Source organism: Haliotis rufescens, unplaced genomic scaffold (assembly GCF_023055435.1).
Source record: "Haliotis rufescens isolate VD_foot unplaced genomic scaffold, xgHalRufe1.0.p SCAF_1, whole genome shotgun sequence".
Taxonomy (NCBI): Eukaryota; Metazoa; Mollusca; class Gastropoda; order Lepetellida; family Haliotidae; genus Haliotis; species Haliotis rufescens.
The window spans coordinates 53253227-53278547 of NW_025963779.1; the positions used below are offsets into that span (position 1 = coordinate 53253227).

The 25321-nt window shown below is 40.9% G+C and overlaps 2 protein-coding genes across 5 annotated transcripts in view; one reads left to right on the forward strand and one right to left on the reverse strand.

Annotated features, from left to right (window-relative positions):
* LOC124131324 overlaps positions 1 to 25321 on the forward strand; it is a 111902-nt gene that overhangs the window by 37994 nt on the left and 48587 nt on the right. For all 4 annotated transcript variants that reach the window (XM_048397716.1, XM_048397710.1, XM_048397719.1 and 1 more), the window contains 18 exons: positions 1283 to 1425; positions 2148 to 2245; positions 2621 to 2768; positions 2958 to 3193; positions 3628 to 3681; positions 4235 to 4920; positions 6738 to 6880; positions 7603 to 7700; positions 8076 to 8223; positions 8413 to 8648; positions 9083 to 9136; positions 9688 to 10373; positions 11312 to 11454; positions 12183 to 12280; positions 14431 to 14578; positions 14768 to 15003; positions 15441 to 15494; positions 15892 to 16577. In XM_048397716.1, the coding sequence (XP_048253673.1) occupies positions 1283 to 1425; positions 2148 to 2245; positions 2621 to 2768; positions 2958 to 3193; positions 3628 to 3681; positions 4235 to 4920; positions 6738 to 6880; positions 7603 to 7700; positions 8076 to 8223; positions 8413 to 8648; positions 9083 to 9136; positions 9688 to 10373; positions 11312 to 11454; positions 12183 to 12280; positions 14431 to 14578; positions 14768 to 15003; positions 15441 to 15494; positions 15892 to 16577 (4095 nt within the window). The remainder of the gene's footprint in view (positions 1 to 1282; positions 1426 to 2147; positions 2246 to 2620; positions 2769 to 2957; positions 3194 to 3627; positions 3682 to 4234; positions 4921 to 6737; positions 6881 to 7602; positions 7701 to 8075; positions 8224 to 8412; positions 8649 to 9082; positions 9137 to 9687; positions 10374 to 11311; positions 11455 to 12182; positions 12281 to 14430; positions 14579 to 14767; positions 15004 to 15440; positions 15495 to 15891; positions 16578 to 25321) is intronic.
* LOC125381179 lies at positions 18481 to 21248 on the reverse strand. The gene is made up of 2 exons (XM_048397732.1): positions 20651 to 21248; positions 18481 to 20553 (listed from the first exon to the last, which is right to left on the reverse strand). Exons 1-2 carry the CDS (start codon positions 21219 to 21221, stop codon positions 20498 to 20500), a joined length of 627 nt encoding a protein of 208 aa, XP_048253689.1. The 5' UTR covers positions 21222 to 21248; the 3' UTR covers positions 18481 to 20497.

A 25321-nucleotide genomic window follows, 5' to 3' on the forward strand; every position in this document is an offset into this window, starting at 1 on the left:
GTTGAATGTTGATGGCTTCCTGTTTCCTTGATTATGTAAGTTGAATGTTGATGGCTTCCTGTTTCCTTGATTATGTAAGTTGAATGTTGATGGCATCCTGTTTGTTTGCTTTGTAATGTATGTTGAATGTTGATGGCATCCTGTCTGTTTGCTTTGTAATGTATGTTGAATGTTGAAGGCTTCCTGTATGTAAGCTTCCTGATGTAAGTTGAATGTTGATGGCTTCCTGTTTCCTTCCTGATGTATGTTGAATGTTGATGGCTTCCTGTTTCCTTCATTATGTAAGTTGAATGTTGATGGCTTCCTGTTTCCTTCCTGATGTATGTTGAATGTTGATGGCTTCCTGTTTTCTTCATTATGTAAGTTGTATGTTGATGGCTTTCTGTTTGATTGCTTCCTAATGTAAGTCGAATATTGATGGCGTAATTATGTCTCCCCCAGAATGGAGGGAGACATACTGTTTTTGGCACGGTTCCCGTCAGCGTCGGCGTTCCCACCGTGTCCGGACCATAACTCAGAAACCGTTTAATATTTTTTCGCGAAACTTTGTATACACATTAACCCAGCACTGAAGTGGTGCCTTTTGCTATTTAGAGATTTTTGACATTTTTATATCTTCTCGTTTACATGGAGATAACTTGAACATAGACTCTGAATGGGGGTAAGCTTGGTTTCCTGACCATAACTCGGAAACCGTTTAATATTTCTTGCGAAACTTTGTATACACGTTAACCCAGCACTGAAGTGGTGCCTTTTGCTATTTAGAGATTTTTGACATTTTTATTTCTTCTCGTTTCCATGGAGATAAGTTGAACATAGGCTCTGAATGGGGGTAAGCTTGGTTTCCTGACCATAACTCAGAAACCGTTTAATATTTTTTCGCGAAACTTTGTATACACATTAACCCAGCACTGAAGTGGTGCCTTTTGCTATTTAGAGATTTTTGACATTTTTATTTTTTCTCGTTTCCATGGAGATAACTTGAACATAGACTCTGAATGGGGGTAAGCTTGGTTTCCGGACCATAACTCGGAAACCGTTTAATATTTTTTCGCGAAACTTTGTATACACATTAACCCAGCACTGAAGTGGTGCCGATTAGTTGTTTGAAATTTCTAGGAATTCTATTTTTGTCTCTGTTATTTAGTAATGGAGGGTGGGAATGAAGAGATGGGGTTTAACGTGAAGTAAACGAATGAATGGGGGTTAGGGGAGTGGGGGGAGACATATGTTTTTACGAGTAAAAACACTTTCTAGTTGCTTTTAATTTTCTTCATTCCAGGGTTTCCTGCAGGTTGTAAATGAGCCCCTTGTTGTCGTAATGTCCCCCAGCGTCACACATCTGGCCCATGATAGAAATCTCCCTCTTGTCCTTAATGCCAGTGCCAGCTACAACCCCAACGTGGGCCTTCCCACTACAATCAGGTATTGTTCTTTGTACACAACTTTGTCAAACACAGTATGTGAAGATGCATCACTTTTGTTTGATTACTTATTTCACCTGAATAAGAAAACACAAACTATATGTGAAAGATATAGAACGTAAGTTGAGGCTCCAGCATGCACAGTGTCATTAATCCCGTTTTAGAAAGATGGTCTTTCTGTCCTTCTTTTCACTTCTTTCTTTGGACACTCATTACCAGTGTGTGTGATTGTGTCAATACATAAACAAGGCTACCTCACTGATTTACGAAAGACAAACTACTTATGGCAAGAAGCATTAAGTAACACTTATTCAGTGTCTGCATCTTGTGGTGAAATTATTACTCTGATGTTTACTTTCACATCTGATATTTTGAATGAACAGTTTTACTTTTTGGTAGAATTCCTTTGAACTCCCTTTATATATGACTATCATATTAATCTGAATTTAAATCTGTATGAAATTAATTGTGTATACTGAAGATATTTCAGTTATGTTTATTTTGTATTTTGAATGGTTGTTGTCGGTTATTCCATAAATTCTGATCGACCGCACTTAATGTAACATTTGAAACCAAACACTGCACTTTCGATTCCAAATTCCATTTAGTGCGGTTAAATCTAAAGGTAACCTAGCTCTACATTGAAAACAGTATATTTATCTCCTAATTGTGTATGCCGAAGATATTTCAGTGATGGCTTGATCTGCGACTGCTTTTCTTCAGGTATTCCTGGTATTGCCAAATAGACGGTCAGCCGTGTGATTGTGTGCCTAAAATGTGGCCTGGTGTCGGAAATGACACTCAAATAATTCCTTTCACAGGTAGGATGTGCCAAACAATGTTTAGACTCTGGTGACAAGTTTGAATATTTAGTAGTTTTTCAGGATAAATTACCCAATTTTCAAAGTCAGATCACTTATAAAATTGTTGTCTTCCAGAAATGCTCTGAAAATTCTCTTCAGAACTGTAATATAAGATGGCATAATAAACTACATTGTTTGCAGATTTTCCCAACCATAAGGAGGTGTAGTTTTGTTCAAGATTTCAATTTAAATAATATTGAAATTATAACAATATTTGATTAAAGAAGAAAACAGATTTTCTCAGAGAATATTAACATTCATGCTGAAAAGGTTTGAGGCGTGAAATAAGTATTAAAACACATTTGTAATACATCCTGTTTGCTTTCTGTTCAGAACCAGTACTGAGGATGGAAGGACGATATTTGACTGCAGGTCAGAACTACTCCTTCACTATGACCCTAGACTCGGACAATGTGACCGGGGGCAACCACACTGTCCTGGTGGCGGTCAGTGGTGTTGTCAGCATGCAACTGCAGATCAAGTAAGAACAGATATGCCAATAACAGGTTGTCATTGAATAATGGCATGCACACACGTACCATGTTTCATGTTAAGCTGAGACTGACTGATACAACAAAACAAGCCGTAGCACTGTAAACAATTAATATGTCCACTATTGCTGGTGGGTCGTCTGTAGATTTGCTGGAAAATATAATCATTTCCACTTCAGCTGTACATCAGGGTGTGGGGACGATTCTACAGAGCCTGTGACCCTGACAGTAGCCTGCACTGACTGTGACGGACTGGGCAGTGTCACCTACACATGGGACATACACAAAGGCCAAGTCGGGGTGCTGCCTCCTCAGATGTGGGAGGGTCATGCTGTGTTGAACAGCGACAAAACAACACTGACTTTACCTGGACACTTCTTCAACCCATTTGAGCTCTACAACATCAGCGTCACAGGTGAAAACAGTATCTGTTGATGTTGGAACAGGCAACATATTACTCAATGTAGTCTCACAAGAGATGTGTTAAGCTTCATCTCAAACATGTTCATGCTGACTAGGGGTCACAGGTGACTCCTTACCTAAGGTGCTGAAATTCCCTTCATCACTTTGGCATGCCAGAAAGCTAGGATCACGAGTGTGAATCCTAGATTCTCCCTGATCCAGTAACCGTGAGTTCTACAAAAGTGGAATATATGTTAGGCCTGGATCACTGCAGGCTTTCCTTCCTGCTCTCATAACCCCAAAATAAGTTAAATACTATGTAAAGCTGTGTTAAACCAAACTCACGTTGACTGAATATATGAAACTTTATCGGTGTATTTATCCTGTTTATCAGAGAAACTGTGACACATGTTGGTTAATTATCTATTGATGAAACTTTTATTTCAGCCCTAACCAATGCTTCATCTGAGGGGTCTGCTGTCCACATGATGCCAGTCAGGGGTAGGTGTCGATCAGTGCCATCTTGGCATGTACCCAGTGGGGTACCAGGGCAGGGTAGGTCCCCAGAGCTGACTTGATATGGAGGGGCTACAGTATAACCTTGCTGATAGGGTATCATCATCCCCTGTGTTAGTTGTTGTTGGTGCTATCAACCATTTGTTTACCTGACCAAGACTGCCTGGAATAATGCTGACCACATCACAAAACAACATTCACTTTCCCAAACAGGCAGGAATTGAAGATGTATCCCTTTTAGGATACCTTTAACATTAGCAAATTGGTCCGGACTCGCCAGATAGTGCTAATTCCTATCCCTGTGAAATACAAGGAAGGTCACGCCGGTTCGAAACATGTCCATGCATTGTGTGTTGGTTGGGTTCCACAACTTCTGTTTTGCTGTTTCATTAGCATTGATGTAATGGTTGTATGATTTGTTTGTTCTTTTCGCAAAGCTCTGTAAGTTTTAGGGGATGTGTGGGCATATGTCTCAAAACTAAAGAAATAAATGTTTTTCCCACATAGCATCCATATTGGCATGATATTTTCATTCCAGAGGACAAAGTATACATAACATCCGACAGCAACACCACCTCAGTCCCTGTAGACAGCTACATAACATTCCTGCTGCTGGTCAATGATTCCTCCTCTTCAGTGTCAGTGGACATTGGTGGACAGGACTCCTGCATCCCCAGCCTTCAAACTCTTACACCATCAGTCAGAAGTAGCTACCCTCTTTCTACCTTTCTGCTGTCTTCATCCACAGAGGGACTGACATATGCCTTGTTTGGGACACATTTGGGAAGGGGTGGCAACTTCATCATCAATGCATCAACAACTAGCCCCACACCCAGCCAGTCCCTAACATCACTGGATGTAGTGTATGAGAAGATTGATGTGGGACAGTGTACTAATGACACCATTGTGAATGGAACATCCAGGAGTATTCAAGCTGCCCCAGTGTACTTTAGAAGCCGTGATTTGTACTTTAGTCTGTACAGTACAGTGTCCTGTGTGTTAACCTCCCAGAACTACCACTGGACAGTGGTGTCTTACAAAGAGGAGGATACCAGCATGTGTTATAGGGAGGAAGATTTTGAATCTGTCACCTTGGCTGCTGGCAGTGGGAACAGTGAGGTTCTTCACATCTCTGCAGGGGCTTTACCTCAGGGTTATTACAGAGTAGGCATGACCTTTGAAAAACATGACTCCAATTCCTCTGTGGGCAGCAGAACTCTGTATGTGAGTAGTTTTCTTGTCACAAAATGCATGTTGCTTTGTATATTCTGTATGGAGGACTGTTAAGATAACCATGATTGTTTTTACATGGCTGCTAGTAATTCTTTCAAACTAGCTGGACTTGATGAACCTGTTAATGTGATTGAACATCAGAAGCAATGTACCAGCTGACCATAATGTTTAAATGTTGCCAAACTTTTTCTCAACATTGGAAAGTAGCTTCTCATGTCAATGTCATTGAAAGTTGTCGACTCCCTGCTTATTTGCTTTCTAATGTAAGTTGAATGTTGATGGCTTCCTGTCTGTTAGCTTCATAATGTAAGTTGAATGTTGATGGCTTCCTGTTTCCTTGATTATGTAAGTTGAATGTTGATGGCTTCCTGTTTCCTTGATTATGTAAGTTGAATGTTGATGGCTTCCTGTTTCCTTGATTATGTAAGTTGAATGTTGATGGCTTCCTCTCTGTTTCCTTCCTGATGTAAGTTGAATGTTGATGGCATCCTGTTTGTTTGCTTTGTAATGTATGTTGAATGTTGATGGCATCCTGTTTGTTTGCTTTGTAATGTATGTTGAATGTTGATGGCTTCCTGTTTCCTTCCTGATGTATGTTGAATGTTGATGGCTTCCTGTTTCCTTCATTATGTAAGTTGAATGTTGATGGCTTCCTGTTTCCTTCCTGATGTATGTTGAATGTTGATGGCTTCCTGTTTTCTTCATTATGTAAGTTGAATGTTGATGGCTTTCTGTTTGATTGCTTCCTAATGTAAGTCGAATATTGATGGCGTAATTATGTCTCCCCCAGAATGGAGGGAGACATATTGTTTTTGGCACGGTTCCCGTCGGCGTTGGCGTCGGTGTTCCCACAGTTTCGGGACCATAACTCAGAAACCGTTTAATATTTTTTCGCGAAACTTTGTATACACATTAACCCAGCACTGAAGTGGTGCCTTTTGCTATTTAGAGATTTTTGACATTTTTATTTCTTCTCGTTTCCATGGAGATAAGTTGAACATAGGCTCTGAATGGGGGTAAGCTTTGTTTCCTGACCATAACTCAGAAACCGTTTAATATTATTTCGCGAAACTTTGTATACACATTAACCCAGCACTGAAGTGGTGCCTTTTGCTATTTAGAGATTTTTGACATTTTTATTTCTTCTCATTCCATGGAGATAACTTGAACATAGACTCTGAATGGGGGTAAGCTTGGTTTCCGGACCATAACTCGGAAACCGTTTAATATTTTTTCGCGAAACTTTGTATACACATTAACCCAGCACTTAAGTGGTGCCTTTTGCTATTTAGAGATTTTTGACATTTTTATTTTTTCTCGTTTCCATGGAGATAAGTTGAACATAGGCTCTGAATGGGGGAAGCTTTGTTTCCTGACCATAACTCAGAAACCGTTTAATATTTTTTCGCGAAACTTTGTATACACATTAACCCAGCACTGAAGTGGTGCCTTTTGCTATTTAGAGATTTTTGACATTTTTATTTTTTCTCGTTTCCATGGAGATAACTTGAACATAGACTCTGAATGGGGGTAAGCTTGGTTTCCGGACCATAACTCGGAAACCGTTTAATATTTTTTCGCAAAACTTTGTATACACATTAACCCAGCACTGAAGTGGTGCCGATTAGTTGTTTGAAATTTCTAGGAGTTCTATTTTTGTCTCTGTTATTTAGTAATGGAGGGTGGGAATGAAGAGATGGGGTTTAACGTGAAGTAAACGAATGAATGGGGGTTAGGGGAGTGGGGGGAGACATATGTTTTTACGAGTAAAAACACTTTCTAGTTGCTTTTAATTTTCTTCATTCCAGGGTTTCCTGCAGGTTGTAAATGAGCCCCTTGTTGTCGTAATGTCCCCCAGCGTCTCACATCTGGCCCATGATAGAAATCTCCCTCTTGTCCTTAATGCCAGTGCCAGCTACAACCCCAACGTGGGCCTTCCCACTACAATCAGGTATTGTTCTTTGTACACAACTTTGTCAAACACAGTATGTGAAGATGCATCACTTTTGTTTGATTACTTATTTCACCTGAATAAGAAAACACAAACTATATGTGAAAGATATAGAACGTAAGTTGAGGCTCCAGCATGCACAGTGTCATTAATCCCGTTTTAGAAAGATGGTCTTTCTGTCCTTCTTTTCACTTCTTTCTTTGGACACTCATTACCAATGTGTGTGATTGTGTCAATACATAAACAAGGCTACCTCAGTGATTTACGAAAGACAAACTACTTATGGCAAGAAGCATTAAGTAACACTTATTCAGTGTCTGCATCTTGTGGTGAAATTATTACTCTGATGTTTACTTTCACATCTGATATTTTGAATGAACAGTTTTACTTTTTGGTAGAATTCCTTTGAACTCCCTTTATATATGACTATCATATTAATCTGAATTTAAATCTGTATGAAATTAATTGTGTATACTGAAGATATTTCAGTTATGTTTATTTTGTATTTTGAATGGTTGTTGTCGGTTATTCCATAAATTCTGATCGACCGCACTTAATGTAACATTTGAAACCCAACACTACACTTTCGATTCCAAATTCCATTTAGTGCGGTTAAATCTAAAGGTAACCTAGCTCTACATTGAAAACAGTATATTTATCTCCTAATTGTGTATGCCGAAGATATTTCAGTGATGGCTTGATCTGCGACTGCTTTTCTTCAGGTATTCCTGGTATTGCCAAATAGACGGTCAGCCGTGTGATTGTGTGCCTAAAATGTGGCCTGGTGTCGGAAATGACACTCAAATAATTCCTTTCACAGGTAGGATGTGCCAAACAATGTTTAGACTCTGGTGACAAGTTTGAATATTTAGTAGTTTTTCAGGATAAATTACCCAATTTTCAAAGTCAGATCACTTATAAAATTGTTGTCTTCCAGAAATGCTCTGAAAATTCTCTTCAGAACTGTAATATAAGATGGCATAATAAACTACATTGTTTGCAGATTTTCCCAACCATAAGGAGGTGTAGTTTTGTTCAAGATTTCAATTTAGATAATATTGAAATTATAACAATATTTGATTAAAGAAGAAAACAGATTTTCTCAGAGAATATTAACATTCATGCTGAAAAGGTTTGAGGCGTGAAATAAGTATTAAAACACATTTGTAATACATCCTGTTTGCTTTCTGTTCAGAACCAGTACTGAGGATGGAAGGACGATATTTGACTGCAGGTCAGAACTACTCCTTCACTATGACCCTAGACTCGGACAATGTGACCGGGGGCAACCACACTGTCCTGGTGGCGGTCAGTGGTGTTGTCAGCATGCAACTGCAGATCAAGTAAGAACAGATATGCCAATAACAGGTTGTCATTGAATAATGGCATGCACACACGTACCATGTTTCATGTTAAGCTGAGACTGACTGATACAACAAAACAAGCCGTAGCACTGTAAACAATTAATATGTCCACTATTGCTGGTGGGTCGTCTGTAGATTTGCTGGAAAATATAATCATTTCCACTTCAGCTGTACATCAGGGTGTGGGGACGATTCTACAGAGCCTGTGACCCTGACAGTAGCCTGCACTGACTGTGACGGACTGGGCAGTGTCACCTACACATGGGACATACACAAAGGCCAAGTCGGGGTGCTGCCTCCTCAGATGTGGGAGGGTCATGCTGTGTTGAACAGCGACAAAACAACACTGACTTTACCTGGACACTTCTTCAACCCATTTGAGCTCTACAACATCAGCATCACAGGTGAAAACAGTATCTATTGATGTTGGAACAGGCAACATATTACTCAATGTAGTCTCACAAGAGATGTGTTAAGCTTCATCTCAAACATGTTCATGCTGACTAGGGGTCACATGTGACTCCTAACCTAAGGTGCTGAAATTCCCTGCCTCACTTTGGCATGCCAGAAAGCTAGGATCACAAGTGTGAATCCTAGATTCTCCCTGATCCAGTAACCTTGAGTTCTACAAAAGTGGAATATATGTTAGGCCTGGATCACTGCAGGCTTTCCTCCCTGCTCTCATAACCCCAAAATAAGTTAAATACTATGTAAAGCTGTGTTAAACCAAACTCACATTGACTAAATATATGAAACTTTATCGGTGTATTTATCCTGTTTATCAGAGAAACTGTGACACATGTTTGTTAATTATCTATTGATGAAACTTTTATTTCAGCCCTAACCAATGCTTCATCTGAGGGGTCTGCTGTCCACATGATGCCAGTCAGGGGTAGGTGTCGATCAGTGCCATCTTGGCATGTACCCAGTGGGGTACCAGGGCAGGGTAGGTCCCCAGAGCTGACTTGATATGGAGGGGCTACAGTATAACCTTGCTGATAGGGTATCATCATCCCCTGTGTTAGTTGTTGTTGGTGCTATCAACCATTTGTTTACCTGACCAAGACTGCCTGGAATAATGCTGACCACATCACAAAACAACATTCACTTTCCCAAACAGGCAGGAATTGAAGATGTATCCCTTAGGATACCTTTAACATTAGCAAATTGGTCCGGACTCGCCAGATAGTGCTAATTCCTATCCCTGTGAAATACAAGGAAGGTCACGCCGGTTCGAAACATGTCCTTGCATTGTGTGTTGGTTGGGTTCCACAACTTCTGTTTTGTTGTTTCATTAGCATTGATGTAATGGTTGTATGATTTGTTTGTTCTTTTCGCAAAGCTCTGTAAGTTTTAGGGGATGTGTGGGCATATGTCTCAAAACTAAAGAAATAAATGTTTTTCCCACATAGCATCCATATTGGCATGATATTTTCATTCCAGAGGACAAAGTATACATAACATCCGACAGCAACACCACCTCAGTCCCTGTAGACAGCTACATAACATTCCTGCTGCTGGTCAATGATTCCTCCTCTTCAGTGTCAGTGGACATTGGTGGACAGGACTCCTGCATCCCCAGCCTTCAAACTCTTACACCATCAGTCAGAAGTAGCTACCCTCTTTCTACCTTTCTGCTGTCTTCATCCACAGAGGGACTGACATATGCCTTGTTTGGGACACATTTGGGAAGGGGTGGCAACTTCATCATCAATGCATCAACAACTAGCCCCACACCCAGCCAGTCCCTAACATCACTGGATGTAGTGTATGAGAAGATTGATGTGGGACAGTGTACTAATGACACCATTGTGAATGGAACATCCAGGAGTATTCAAGCTGCCCCAGTGTACTTTAGAAGCCGTGATTTGTACTTTAGTCTGTACACTACAGTGTCCTGTGTGTTAACCTCCCAGAACTACCACTGGACAGTGGTGTCTTACAAAGAGGAGGATACCAGCATGTGTTATAGGGAGGAAGATTTTGAATCTGTCACCTTGGCTGCTGGCAGTGGGAACAGTGAGGTTCTTCACATCTCTGCAGGGGCTTTACCTCAGGGTTATTACAGAGTAGGCGTGACCTTTGAAAAACATGACTCCCATTCCTCTGTGGGCAGCAGAACTCTGTATGTGAGTAGTTTTCTTGTCACAAAATGCATGTTGCTTTGTATATTCTGTATGGAGGACTGTTAAGATAACCATGATTGTTTTTACATGGCTGCTAGTAATTCTTTCAAACTAGCTGGACTTGATGAACCTGTTAATGTGATTGAACATCAGAAGCTATGTACCAGCTGACCATAATGTTCAAATGTTGCCAAACTTTTTCTCAACATTGGAAAGTAGCTTCTCATGTCAATGTCATTGAAAGTTGATGACTCCCTGCTTATTTGCTTTCTAATGTAAGTTGAATGTTGATGGCTTCCTGTCTGTTAGCTTCATAATGTAAGTTGAATGTTGATGGCTTCCTGTTTCCTTGATTATGTAAGTTGAATGTTGATGGCTTCCTGTTTCCTTGATTATGTAAGTTGAATGTTGATGGCTTCCTCTCTGTTTCCTTCCTGATGTAAGTTGAATGTTGATGGCATCCTGTTTGTTTGCTTTGTAATGTATGTTGAATGTTGATGGCATCCTGTTTGTTTGCTTTGTAATGTATGTTGAATGTTGATGGCTTCCTGTATGTTAGCTTCCTGATGTATGTTGAATGTTGATGGCATCCTGTTTGTTTGCTTTGTAATGTATGTTGAATGTTGATGGCTTCCTGTATGTTAGCTTCCTGATGTAAGTTGAATGTTGATGGCTTCCTTTTTCCTTCCTGATGTAAGTTGAATGTTCATGGCTTCCTGTTTCCTTCCTGATGTATGTTGAATGTTGATGGCTTCCTGTTTCCTTCATTATGTAAGTTGAATATTGATGGCTTCCTGTTTCCTTCCTGATGTATGTTGAATGTTGATGGCTTCCTGTTTTCTTCATTATGTAAGTTGAATGTTGATGGCTTTCTGTTTGTTTGCTTTCTAATGTAAGTCGAATATTGATGGCGTAATTGCTTTTAATTTTCTTCATTCCAGGGTTTCCTGCAGGTTGTAAATGAGCCCCTTGTTGTCGTAATGTCCCCCAGCGTCACACATCTGGCCCATGATAGAAATCTCCCTCTTGTCCTTAATGCCAGTGCCAGCTACAACCCCAACGTGGGCCTTCCCACTACAATCAGGTATTGTTCTTTGTACACAACTTTGTCAAACACAGTATGTGAAGATGCATCACTTTTGTTTGATTACTTATTTCACCTGAATAAGAAAACACAAACTATATGTGAAAGATATAGAACGTAAGTTGAGGCTCCAGCATGCACAGTGTCATTAATCCTGTTTTAGAAAGATGGTCTTTCTGTCCTTCTTTTCACTTCTTTCTTTGGACACTCATTACCAGTGTGTGTGATTGTGTCAATACATATAAACAAGGCTACCTCACTGATTTACGAAAGACAAACTACTTATGGCAAGAAGCATTAAGTAACACTTATTCAGTGTCTGCATCTTGTGGTGAAATTATTACTCTGATGTTTACTTTCACATCTGATATTTTGAATGAACAGTTTTACTTTTTGGTAGAATTCCTTTGAACTCCCTTTATATATGACTATCATATTAATCTGAATTTAAATCTGTATGAAATTAATTGTGTATACTGAAGATATTTCAGTTATGTTTATTTTGTATTTTGAATGGTTGTTGTCGGTTATTCCATAAATTCTGATCGACCGCACTTAATGTAACATTTGAAACCCAACACTGCACTTTCGATTCCAAATTCCATTTAGTGCGGTTAAATCTAAAGGTAACCTAGCTCTACATTGAAAACAGTATATTTATCTCCTAATTGTGTATGCCGAAGATATTTCAGTGATGGCTTAATTGATCTGCGACTGCTTTTCTTCAGGTATTCCTGGTATTGCCAAATAGACGGACAGCCGTGTGATTGTGTGCCTAAGATGTGGCCTGGTGTCGGAAATGACACTCAAATAATTCCTTTAACAGGTAGGATATGCCAAACAATGTTTAGACTCTGGTGACAAGTTTGAATATTTAGTAGTTTTTCAGGATCAGGATTTTTCAGATCACTTATAAAATTGTTGTCTTCCAGAAATGCTCTGAAAATTCTCTTCAGAACTGTAATATAAGATGGCATAATAAACTACATTGTTTGCAGATTTTCCCAACCATAAGGAGGTGTAGTTTTGTTCAAGATTTCAATTTAGATAATATTGAAATTATAACAATATTTGATTAACCCTTTCGCCCCGACTGCCCAATTTATCGGGCAGGATAAACCGTGTCCCAGAACCCGGCTGCCCGAAAAATCGGGCAGCATAAGCTGTGGCCCAGAACCCGGCTGCCCGATAAATCGGGCGGCACGAGCGTGTTTACAAAATCGCTCTTTCTACTTCCTTTCTCGTGTGTAATCTCGTTCTAAATATGGAAACGAGATCTACACGTAATGACACGTCATTCTATGGAATTTCCCCGTCTTTTTGGCGCGAAAATCGCGGGTATGTCACCCGTTTTCGCGACAGGTATTTTTCTCGCTTGAATCGTAAATCAAGCGTAATGGCGGCCAACTACGATTCGGTTAGCGATCAGATGATTAACAACGACTCTATCGGGAATAATAATGTGTTTGAATTGAATAATTTACGCGAAGGGGAGAGGGAATTTCGCGAATATTTTGGTGAAGATTTTGATGGTTTCGACGAGGTGTCCCCCCCGCCAACTTTCAAGAATGGGAGTGGCAGAGGGACCACAATAGTGGAGACATGAGGGATTTTGAAGAGGCGACCGGACTCAAGAATATATATTGACACGGTGAGTGAAGAGTCGTGCTATTGATTTTTTCCAACTGTTTTACAATGATTCTGTGTTTGAACAGATTATCAGTGCGACGAATGAGAATCCAGCCACCGACACGTGAACGAGCGATCACAACAACAACAAAGGTGAGTGGCATGACGTATCTGTTTCTTTTTTTTTAAATTTATTTATCTGATCGCAATCCGAATTGTAGTTTGCCGGTTTGTCGTATGTCCTTATATTTCGCTCAATTTGAATAAAATTTATTTCCATATTCATGTTTGTGTTCTTGTTTTTTACATCTTAATTTAAATTTTAGTAACTGTAATGATTATTTATTTATTAATTGATTTAATAAAGTACTGATTTAATTTATTATGCAATTGTAAATAGCAGTGTATTGTAAATATGTTATAACATTTTGTATATTTGCAGAACTTGAATTTACGATCTTTCCGTCCTTTTACAATCTTTCCCTCTTCAGATCAATCTGTGTTATCTTCCCTGTGATGTCATTCTTATAGTAGCTGTGGTTCAATGTTCAGATAATGTGATAAATAACTTTTTAAAAACTTAAATAATTAATTTTTGTTTCAAATCCTGAAAAAGAACAAAATAAATCAAATATTTGTGTTTTTACCTGTGTTAACGAGTTTACCTGCGTTAACAAGTTAACCTGTGTTAACGAGTTTACCTAAGAGGCTGTAAGTGTATCATAAGTAATATGTGACATCAGTATAGAAAACAAAGTCAGTACCAAGAGTTGTAAACTTGTTTATTTGTTTACAGATGTGCATGAAGAGAATTTACCTGTAACACCTGGGATTACCTGTGCCGTCCAAGATGACAAGACCTCTGTGTTATGTTTACCTTGTATCTGTGATTTATTTTTGTGATTTGTAATACAATTTGAGCCAAAATTCATTGTCTGTTTTCATTTTTTCAGTGTTTTCAAGTTTTATTTCACTTGTAAACACCTGTAATTAGAAAATAACAAAGGTTAGAGACAATAACAACAAAGAATATTAAAGTATACTTAATCCTCTTTACAATGGTATATGATAAATGTATATTAAAAGCAAGTTTCTGGTAGGAAAAATGCATCAAAAATGATAGTGTGATTTTCCAATAATACTGCCAGGGAGGCCAGTGTACAGGCCTTGTCAGTGTCAGGGACTGCAGGGTTTCAAGGGACATAACTCTGGGGCAGCCAGTGATGAAAGAGTTAAAGAAGAAAACAGATTTTCTCAGAGAATATTAACATTCATGCTGAAAAGGTTTGAGGCGTGAAATAAATATTAAAACACATTTGTAATACATCCTGTTTGCTTTCTGTTCAGAACCAGTACTGAGGATGGAAGGACGATATTTGACTGCAGGTCAGAACTACTCCTTCACTATGACCCTAGACTCGGACAATGTGACCGGGGGCAACCACACTGTCCTGGTGGCGGTCAGTGGTGTTGTCAGCATGCAACTGGAGATCAAGTAAGAACAGATGTGCCAATAACAGGTTGTCATTGAATAATGGCATGCACACACGTACCATGTTTCATGTTAAGCTGAGACTGACTGATACAACAAAACAAGCCGTAGCACTGTAAACATTTAATATGTCCACTATTGCTGGTGGATCGTCTGTAGATTTGCTGGAAAATATAGTCATTTCCACTCCAGCTGTACATCAGGGTGTGGGGACGATTCTACAGAGCCTGTGACCCTGACAGTAGCCTGCACTGACTGTGACGGACTGGGCAGTGTCACCTACACATGGGACATACACAAAGGCCAAGTCGGGGTGCTGCCTCCTCAGATGTGGGAGGGTCATGCTGTGTTGAACAGCGACAAAACAACACTGACTTTACCTGGACACTTCTTCAACCCATTTGAGCTCTACAACATCAGCATCACAGGTGAAAACAGTATCTATTGATGTTGGAATAGGCAACATATTATTCAATGTAGTCTCACAAGAGATGTGTTAAGCTTCCTTTCAAACTTGTTCATGCTGACTAGGGGACACAGGTGACTCCTTACCTAAGGTGCTGAAATTCCCTTCATCACTTTGGCATGCCAGAAAGCTAGGATCACGAGTGTGAATCCTAGATTCTCCCTGATCCAGTAACCGTGAGTTCTACAAAAGTGGAATATATGTTAGGCCTGGATCACTGCAGGCTTTCCTCCCTGCTCTCATAACCCCAAAATAAGTTAAATACTATGTAAAGCTGTGTTATTAAACCAAACTCACATTGACTCAATATATGAAACTTTATCGGTGTATTTATCCTGTTTATCAGAGAAACTGTGACACATGTTTGTTAATTATCTATTGATGAAACTTTTATTTCAGCCCTAACCAATGCTTCATCTGAGGGGTCTGCTGTCCACATGATGCCAGTCAGGGGTAGGTGTCGATCAGTGCCATCTTGGCGAATAATGCTGACCACATCACAAAAGAACATTCACTTTCCCAAACAGACAGGAATTGAAGATGTATCCCTTAGGGTACCTTTAACATTAGCAAATTGGTCCGGACTCGCCAGATAGTGCTAATTCCTATCCCCGTGAAATACAAGGAAGGTCACGCCGGTTCGAAACATGTCCTTGCATTGTGTGTTGGTTGGGTTCCACAACTTCTGTTTTGCTGTTTCATTAGCATTGATGTAATGGTTGTATGATTTGTTTGTTCTTTTCGCAAAGCTCTGTAAGTTTTAGGGGATGTGTGGGCATATGTCTCAAAACTAAAGAAATAAATGTTTTTCCCACATAGCATCCATATTGGCATGATATTTTCATTCCAGAGGACAAAGTGTACATAACGTCCAACAGCAACACCACCTCAGTCCCTGTAGACAGCTACATAACATTCCTGCTGCTGGTCAATGATTCCTCCTCTTCAGTGTCGGTGGACATTGGTGGACAGGACTCCTGCATCCCCAGCCTTCAAACTCTTACACCATCAGTCAGAAGTAGCTACCCTCTTTCTACCTTTCTGCTGTCTTCATCCACAGAGGGACTGACATATGCCTTGTTTGGGACACATTTGGGAAGTGGTGGCAACTTCATCATCAATGCATCAACAACTAGCCCCACACCCAGCCAGTCCCTAACATCACTGGATGTAGTGTATGAGAAGATTGATGTGGGACAGTGTACTAATGACACCATTGTGAATGGAACATCCAGGAGTATTCAAGCTGCCCCAGTGTACTTTAGAAGCCGTGATTTGTACTTTAGTCTGTACACTACAGTGTCCTGTGTGTTAACCTCCCAGAACTACCACTGGACAGTGGTGTCTTACAAAGAGGAGGATACCAGCATGTGTTATAGGGAGGAAGATTTTGAATCTGTCACCTTGGCTGCTGGCAGTGGGAACAGTGAGGTTCTTCACATCTCTGCAGGGGCTTTACCTCAGGGTTATTACAGAGTAGGCGTGACCTTTGAAAAACATGACTCCAATTCCTCTGTGGGCAGCAGAACTCTGTATGTGAGTAGTTTTCTTGTCACAAAATGCATGTTGCTAGCTGGACTTGATGAACCTGTTAATGTGATTGAACATCAGAAGCATAGTACCAGACCATAATGTTCAAATGTTGCCAAACTTTTTCTCAACATTGGAAAGTAGCTTCTCATGTGAATGTCATTGAAAGTTGATGACTCCCTATTTATTTGCTTTCTAATGTAAGTTGAATGTTGATGGCTTCCTGTCTGTTTCCTTGATTATGTAAGTTAAATGTTGATGGCTTCATGTTTGCTTCATAATGTAAGTTGAATGTTGATGGCTTCCTGTTTGCTTCAATATGTAAGTTGAATGTTGATGGCTTCCTGTCTGTTAGCTTTGTAATGTAAGTTGAATGTTGATAGCTTCCTGTCTGTTTTCTTCCTAATGTAAGTTGAATGTTGATGGCTTCCTGTCTGTTTTCTTCCTAATGTAAGTTGAATGTTGATGGCTTCCTGTCTGTTACCTTCGTAATGTAAGATGAATGTTGATTGCTTCCTGTCTGTTTTCTTCCTAATGTAAGTTGAATGTTGATGGCTTCCTGTCTGTTACCTTCGTAATGTAAGATGAATGTTGATTGCTTCCTGTCTGTTACCTTCGTAATATAAGTTGAATGTTGATGTCTTCCTGTTTGCTTCACGATGTAAGTTGAATGTTGATGGCTTCTGTCTGTCAGCTTCGTAATGTAAGTTGAATGTTGATGGCTTCCTGTCTGTTAGCTTCGTAATGTAAGTTGAATGTTGATGGCTTCCTGTCTGTTAGCTTCGTTATGTAAGTTGAATGTTGATGGCTTCCTGTCTGTTACCTTCGTAATGTAAGTTGAATGTTGATGGCTTCCTGTCTGTTAGCTTCATGATATAAGTTGAATGTTAATGGCTTTCTGTTCGATTGCTTCCGAATGTAAGTCAAATATTGATGGCGTAATTGCTTTTAATTTTCTTCATTCCAGGGTTTCCTGCAGGTTGTAAATGAGCCCCTTGTTGTCTTGATGTCCCCCAGCATCACACATCTGGCCCATGATAGAAACCTCCCCCTTGTCCTTAATGCCAGTGCCAGCTACAACCCCAACGTGGGCCTACCCACTACAATCAGGTATTGTTCTTTGTACACAACTATGTCAAACACAGTATGTGAAGATGCATCACTTTTGTTTGATTACTTATTTCACCTGAATAAGAAAACACAAACTATATGTGAAAGATATAGAACGTAAGTTGAAGCTCCTGCAGTGTCATTAATCCCGTTTTAGAAAGATGGTCTTTCTGTCCTTCTTTTCACTTCTTTCTTTGGACACTCATTACCAGTGTGTGTGATTGTGTCAATACATAAACAAGGCTACCTCACTGATTTACGAAAGACAAACTACTTATGGCAAGAAGCATAAAGTAACACTTATTCAGTGTCTGCATCTTGTGGTGAAATTATAACTCTGATGTTTACTTTCACATCTGATATTTTGAATGAACAGTTTTACTTTTTGGTAGAATTCCTTTGAACTCCCTTTTTATCCCGCGATATGCCAAGGAGAGGCACAGGCCACCGAGCCGTGGATGCCCCGTGCCTATAATATAAACAGAAGATGAGATTGGGTTAAATGGCCGAGGGTGTGCAGGTACTAGTGGGCTACTTAGCTGCTAATTGTGTATACCAAAATGCTACCGTTGCCATGGCCACGCGCGTGGCCAACGGCGATTGCAGCTAGCGCTGCTGGCCTGAGACTGCTACCGCTGTCCGGCCCCCACGGTAGCATATTTAAACGCTACCATTGCTTGGCAACTCCGACGCTGCCAAAAGCAGCTCCACGCTGCTGGCCTAAGTCAGACTACCGCTGCCCGGCCCCAGGTAGCCGGCCAAAGCAGATCCCACTGCCCGGCCCCATTAGCAAAACCATTGTGCGGCTCCCGCCGCGGACCCAACTGTCAGCTACTGCTTGACAAGACAACTTCCGCCGCCGGGCCCATATACGTGGCAATTGTTTGCCCCAACGTATGTTATTTTACGATTTCCCGGCTGAAAAGTCGGGAAAGACAAGGTTCCCACTGAGAAGCAGGTAACCCCGGAAAGGTTCCCGCTGAAAAACAGGTAGCCTTAAGCACGAGTATTAATTTGGAAGCAAGTTAATTTGTTACTAGCAGTGTAGCCCACAAGAACCCCGCCACAAAGCACCAGAGTGCTACCCCACACCCACTGCGCGGAGATAGCATTGTTGCCCGGCTTGCCTATGTACTGAAAGGAAACACTAACCTGTGGAGATAATATCCTTACTGGCACAAAACAAGCGCCAGGGCATGCAAAAAATTGTCTGTAAACACACACAGTCCTTTGTCACTGAGGTGGACGCCCTCCCAGGTGTACCATGTCTTGTCTGATGCCAGGATCTGGGGATGTGGCACCATTGTACCGCCGAGCTCTTTGACTCGGTTGGCCAGTCAGCGGTTGATATTCTTCCGCATCCCCTATATCTTTAGTGGGTCCCTGGCATCGTGCCAGTAGCGCCTGGGCAGCATTGAGGATACGATGATCTTGGTGTCAGGAAGCTGGAGTTGTATCCGAAGGAGCCCAGGTGAATGATGAGGGCTCTGGGGCTGCGCCGTGTTGCCTTGACCTGTGCATCCAGAATGGTGTCCAGCTCCTTCCACCTCATCCCCCCTCGTGCCAGCCATAGCATCCTCGGTTGGTTCGGACTGGTGCCCTTCAGGAGCAAGTACTGCCGTGCCCTGGCCATGTAGCTGGATCCCACCAACCAAACTGTAAACAATAACAATAAGTGTAGTAAGTACCATGAAAGACTATTTGAATTAATTGTGCAACATTGAATTTGTTGGTAAGCGTATGTAAGCATTGTAGCAATCTGATTTCCACCTGCCGTATTGTTGTATGCTGCTGGGGGTTGCCCGAGTAGCTTAAATTCTGGATGGCGCAACCTGTTTTTGAGGGTCCAGTTTGGACCAGTTCGCTAACCCTAAAGAATCCGAAGAAGGCTGTGCAGTAGACTGCCTTGAACAGCCTGGCTTCATATGCTGATGAGCATACGTGAGGCAGATTGTTGGTTACTACCTGCAGCAGATCTGCAGTGATCGGTTTTCTGGTGTCTGGTCGGCCCGCTGATTTGTGTAAGCCGGTTAAAATCTTGCCTACCAGGAAATGGTTTGTACAGTCGGTGAGCCCGTGGAATTTGTGGTGTGAAGACAGCGCTGCAATGTAAGTCTTGACTGTGTTAGGGGAGTGGTGAGTGACTGACAGATAAGCAATAAGGTTTACGACCTGATCCAGCGGGACTGGCCACACCTCTTGTAGCTGGTGTACGGACCGGAACTGGTGCAAGGCATTGATGCCTGTTTGGTAAGTGGCCCATGTATTAGTAGACAGAGATTGTTGTAGGAGTCTGCCGGCTTCCTGCCTCAGATCAGCCATATATTGCATGGGATAGGTGTGGGGTTCTGGTCCGCGGCTGGTGCTGCCTCTCGGAAGCGTTGGAGCTGAAACCTCGAGAGAGCATCGGCAATAGTGTTAGCAGTGGAACATACATACTTTGCCTTAAACATAATATTATATCTGAGGCACTGCAGGATTCGTGGGTTGGACCCCATTCCCTCGAAAGCAGGTCCTAGAGCTATGGGAATGTTTGCCACACTTACCGCATTTGTGAGTGTACTTACAGTTGACCCTGCTACAGCCAAATTTATTGAAATCCCAGCATACCTGACTGGCGATGTCCCCCTGTACGCGTGTCATTGCGCCCCGTCCGGCTGATTCTGGTTGTAGTACCGGCTGTGTTACCATGTACTTCAGCCACAACTCCCCGTCGATGTTGTCCCAGCGTCGTGAGGGGTCCCTTGACATTCTGTGTGGGAATTGTTTGTCGTAGGTTGACCAGGCATCCCCCCCGAATCGAAGTGCCGCCGTTCTTATGGTTTCCATGTAGGACAACAACCCCTGGGTTGTGCGGACCTCGGAGTGCCTACTAACATATATACACATGAAAATGTGGAAAGCTGAAGTCCAGCTTGCCAGGGACAGGCGCTTTGGTTGCTGCTTTATTAGTTTAAAAATTACCTTACCTGAGGAGTCGTACGCCATGGTAATCGTACCGTCCTCGTGACCTCCCTCGGTGTTTGGTAGGATTGTGCTGAGGTCGACATACTCGCCACGCCAGATTTTTTCCCTCACCTGTTGTTTGACGTGCGCATCTATTCCATCCGCACGGAAGGAAAGGGAATCCCCGTATCCTGCGATGTGATTGGCTGGCCAAGCCGCGTCACCGTCGGCCTCGTTGTGAGCATCGGGGATTCTCCCTATGTTGGGCGAAATGGCGGGAGAACTAAAACCAAGCCTTACCTGTTGGTTTGCGCTAACCGAACCGGGCGCTGAATGTTCCAGCAACTGGAGTATTTTTTCCAGTTGCTCGTTTACCTGGGTAGCCGAGTTGGCAGCCTGCGCGGCATTTACAAGCTGCGCCGATTGTACGTTAATTCTGTTGCCCCCTTCGATATATCCGTAATTGGCAGACTCACCATCAGCTGTTGCCTCCTGTACAATGTGTACTCCCGGGGTTTGTCTTCTGGTTGTCCTGGCCTGCTTGGCTCCCCTCACAAGCTTGTGGTTGACGGCTGCTCTTCTCTTGGGAGGCATCACGAAAGGTCGAGGTGGTGAGATAGTATTCCACAAGCGTAAAATTGTCCCGAGGGTGAAGTTCGGGAGTAGAACGGAATAAATGCAATACGGCCAGTGCTGAAATAGATGGTATTCAAAGCGTAATCGGCGACACGGTCGCGATTGTGTAAATGCGATACGGCGAGTGTTGGAATAGATGGTATTCAAAACGTAATCGGCGAAACGGTCGCGACTGGGTACAAAGGAAACGTACAAGCGATTAGTAGCACGGTGCCGAGTGGTGGCCCGGGGGTGATTGAGTTACGAGGGGTGATTGGGTGACAGACGTGATTAGCCCATGGTTTGGATACGCACGATAAAGTCATTTAGTAGTTAGTACTAAATGTAAATATATGACTATCATATTAATCTGAATTTAAATCTGTATGAAATAAATTGTGTATACTGAAGATATTTCAGTTATGTTTATTTTGTATTTTGAATGGCTGTTGTCTGTTATTCCATAAATTCTGATAGACCGCACTAAATTTTACATTTGAAACCCAACACTGCACTTTCGATTCCAAATTCCATTTAGTGTGGTTAAATATACAGGTAACCTAGCTCTACATTGAAAACAGTATGCAGGGTTCCCCCTAGACTCCAATATCTGAGAGTCACCTTGACTCAGCCTATGAATTTTTGGGAGTCAAAAATATTTTTTGAGAGTCAAATGTTTTATTGTATGATTAATGAAATTTAAAGTGTTCACTGTTAATGTTACACTTAAAGTTAAGTATCTTTTAAATATTATATGTCTTTAGTTTAAGTTAACAAGTGCTAATTAATGTTCTCAGCTGATTGTACTACAGAGAAATAAAGGATATATGAATGAAAAACAAAGTTTGTTGGTTTTATATTTTCACAATCCTTAATTACTTCACAGCTCATGAAACAATTTACAGTGACACTAATACAGGATGAATAAATAACATCAGTCTCAACTGTGAGACATAATTTTTAATCATGGATGGATATTAAAATACATTTCATGTCAGATTATAATTTAATACCACTAACTCATTTACATCTTTTATCTAGTTATCTTGTATTATCTATCAACAGTGAAGTTGAACTGAAGAATTGTGAACACTCGTGATATTTTCTGGTTGAATACAGTTTATTAGCAACAACAAACATGCCCAAAGCTTTACATTTTGTATATACCATATTTATTCGTGTATAATACGCACCCCTAATTATGGGCAATTAAATCCTGAAAAAAATAGACTTTTCTTCAGTCTCATTTCAGGCTGTCATGATCCGTCATCGGAAATATCATAACAAATCTGAATTGAATTATGCAAGTTAATCCTGTTGTTAATAAAAATGTGTTCTCTGTATATCTGACCTTATGTTTGTCATCTATTTTATTAATTTTATTTAAAATTTCATTCAATAATGTTTACCTAAATTTTGGCAAAAACATGTGTCCCTACAACTTCCGTTTACCCCGTTCCATAGGTTCCACTTAACCACATACCGTGACCGCGCCAAATCACATCATTCACTGCAACAATGATAATATTTTCTTCTGTTTCATTTTTTACGAGTCTACACATCTAGATGAACATATGTCATGGTTAACTTTTAGTGAGAAAATATGCCGAAACATGAAAAACCTTGTCCATTTGCGGAGTTTTCCTTTGTTTACATCACGTGCTGACATCGAAGCCACACGGAGTGTGAGAGTTACGTTCACTTTGATGAATAAATATATTTTGTCTTGTACCTCACATTCACACAGTTTTAGTAGCTTATCTATATAATTATGCAAAACAATATGTAAAGCCCCCGGCTGTTCTGATTTTAGCATTTGTTTTAAAACGAGAGAAAAGTCTGGTCATGTGACAGGCTATGCAAATTAGCCCATGGCAGTGGTGTTATGCGAAGTTATGTTACTTCTAAAAACGATGATTAATTGAAAACTAGATATAAATTTTAAGATGTTTGCAGATATTGTCTTCAGAAAATGTTTTTAAATTAAGTTCAGGTGAGTAGTTGTAATATTTTCATTCCAAAGCTGGTAAACATCAACATAGATATTTTGAAATTGCGTCAGTCATGACGCAGTCATTTATTTCTGGACGTATTTTTCCTTAATTGAGAGTCATATACACAAGAATTCTGCGTCAGGGGAAACCCTGAGTATGTTTATCTCCTAATTGTGTATGCCGAAGATATTTCAGTGATGGCTTGATCTGCGACTGCTTTTCTTCAGGTATTCCTGGTATTGCCAAATAGACGGTCAGCCGTGTGATTGTGTGCCTAAGATGTGGCCTGGTGTCGGAAATGACACTCAAATAATTCCTTTCACAGGTAGGATATGCCAAACAATGTTTAGACTCTGGTGACAAGTTTGAATATTTAGTAGTTTTTTAGGATAAATTACCCAATTTTCAAAGTCAGATCACTTATAAAATTGTTGTCTTCCAGAAATGCTCTGAAAATTCTCTTCAGAACTGTAATATAAGATGGCATAATAAACTACATTGTTTGCAGATTTTCCCAACCATAAGGAGGTGTAGTTTTGTTCAAGATTTCAATTTAGATAATATTGAAATTATAACAATATTTGATTAAAGAAGAAAACAGATTTTCTCAGAGAATATTAACATTCATGCTGAAAAGGTTTGAGGCGTGAAATAAATATTAAAACACATTTGTAATACATCCTGTTTGCTTTCTGTTCAGAACCAGTACTGAGGATGGAAGGACGATATTTGACTGCAGGTCAGAACTACTCCTTCACTATGACCCTAGACTCGGACAATGTGACCGGGGGCAACCACACTGTCCTGGTGGCGGTCAGTGGTGTTGTCAGCATGCAACTGCAGATCAAGTAAGAACAGATATGCCAATAACAGGTTGTCATTGAATAATGGCATGCACACACGTACCATGTTTCATGTTAAGCTGAGACTGACTGATACAACAAAACAAGCCGTAGCACTGAAAACATTTAATATGTCCACTATTGCTGGTGGATCGTCTGTAGATTTGCTGGAAAATATAGTCATTTCCACTTCAGCTGTACATCAGGGTGTGGGGACGATTCTACAGAGCCTGTGACCCTGACAGTAGCCTGCACTGACTGTGACGGACTGGGCAGTGTCACCTACACATGGGACATACACAAAGGCCAAGTCGGGGTGCTGCCTCCTCAGATGTGGGAGGGTCATGCTGTGTTGAACAGCGACAAAACAACACTGACTTTACCTGGACACTTCTTCAACCCATTTGAGCTCTACAACATCAGCGTCACAGGTGAAAACAGTATCTGTTGATGTTGGAACAGGCAACATATTACTCAATGTAGTCTCACAAGAGATGTGTTAAGCTTCCTTTCAAACTTGTTCATGCTGACTAGGGGACACAGGTGACTCCTTACCTAAGGTGCTGAAATTCCCTTCATCACTTTGGCATGCCAGAAAGCTAGGATCACGAGTGTGAATCCTAGATTCTCCCTGATCCAGTAACCGTGAGTTCTACAAAAGTGGAATATATGTTAGGCCTGGATCACTGCAGGCTTTCCTCCCTGTTCTCATAACCCCAAAATAGGTGAAATACTATGTAAACCTGTGTTATTAAACCAAACTCACGTTGACTCAATATATGAAACTTTATCGGTGTATTTATCAGAGAAACTGTGACCATGTTTGTTAATTATCTATTGATGAAACTTTTATTTCAGCCCTAACCAATGCTTCATCTGAGGGGTCTGCTGTCCACATGATGCCAGTCAGGGGTAGGTGTCGATCAGTGCCATCTTGGCATGTACCCAGTGGGGTACCAGGGCAGGGTAGGTCCCCAGAGCTGACTTGATATGGAGGGGTTACAGTATAACCTTGCTGATAGGGTATCATCATCCCCTGTGTTCGTTGTTGTTGATGCTATCAACCATTTGTTTACCTGACCAAGACTGCCTGGAATAATGCTGACCACATCACAAAACAACATTCACTTTCCCAAACAGGCAGGAATTGAAGATGTATCCCTTAGGATACCTTTAACATTAGCAAATTGGTCCGGACTCGCCAGATAGTGCTAATTCCTATCCCTGTGAAATACAAGGAAGG

Excerpts from the sequence above, each read along its gene's own strand:
- LOC125381179 (XM_048397732.1), bottom strand. The coding sequence starts at position 21,221 with ATGCCTCCCAAGAGAAGAGCAGCCGTCAACCACAAGCTTGTGAGGGGA. Across the intron at positions 20,554-20,650 it reads CATGGCGTACGACTCCTCAG|TAGGCACTCCGAGGTCCGCA; the intron begins GTAAGGTAATTT and ends TATATATGTTAG.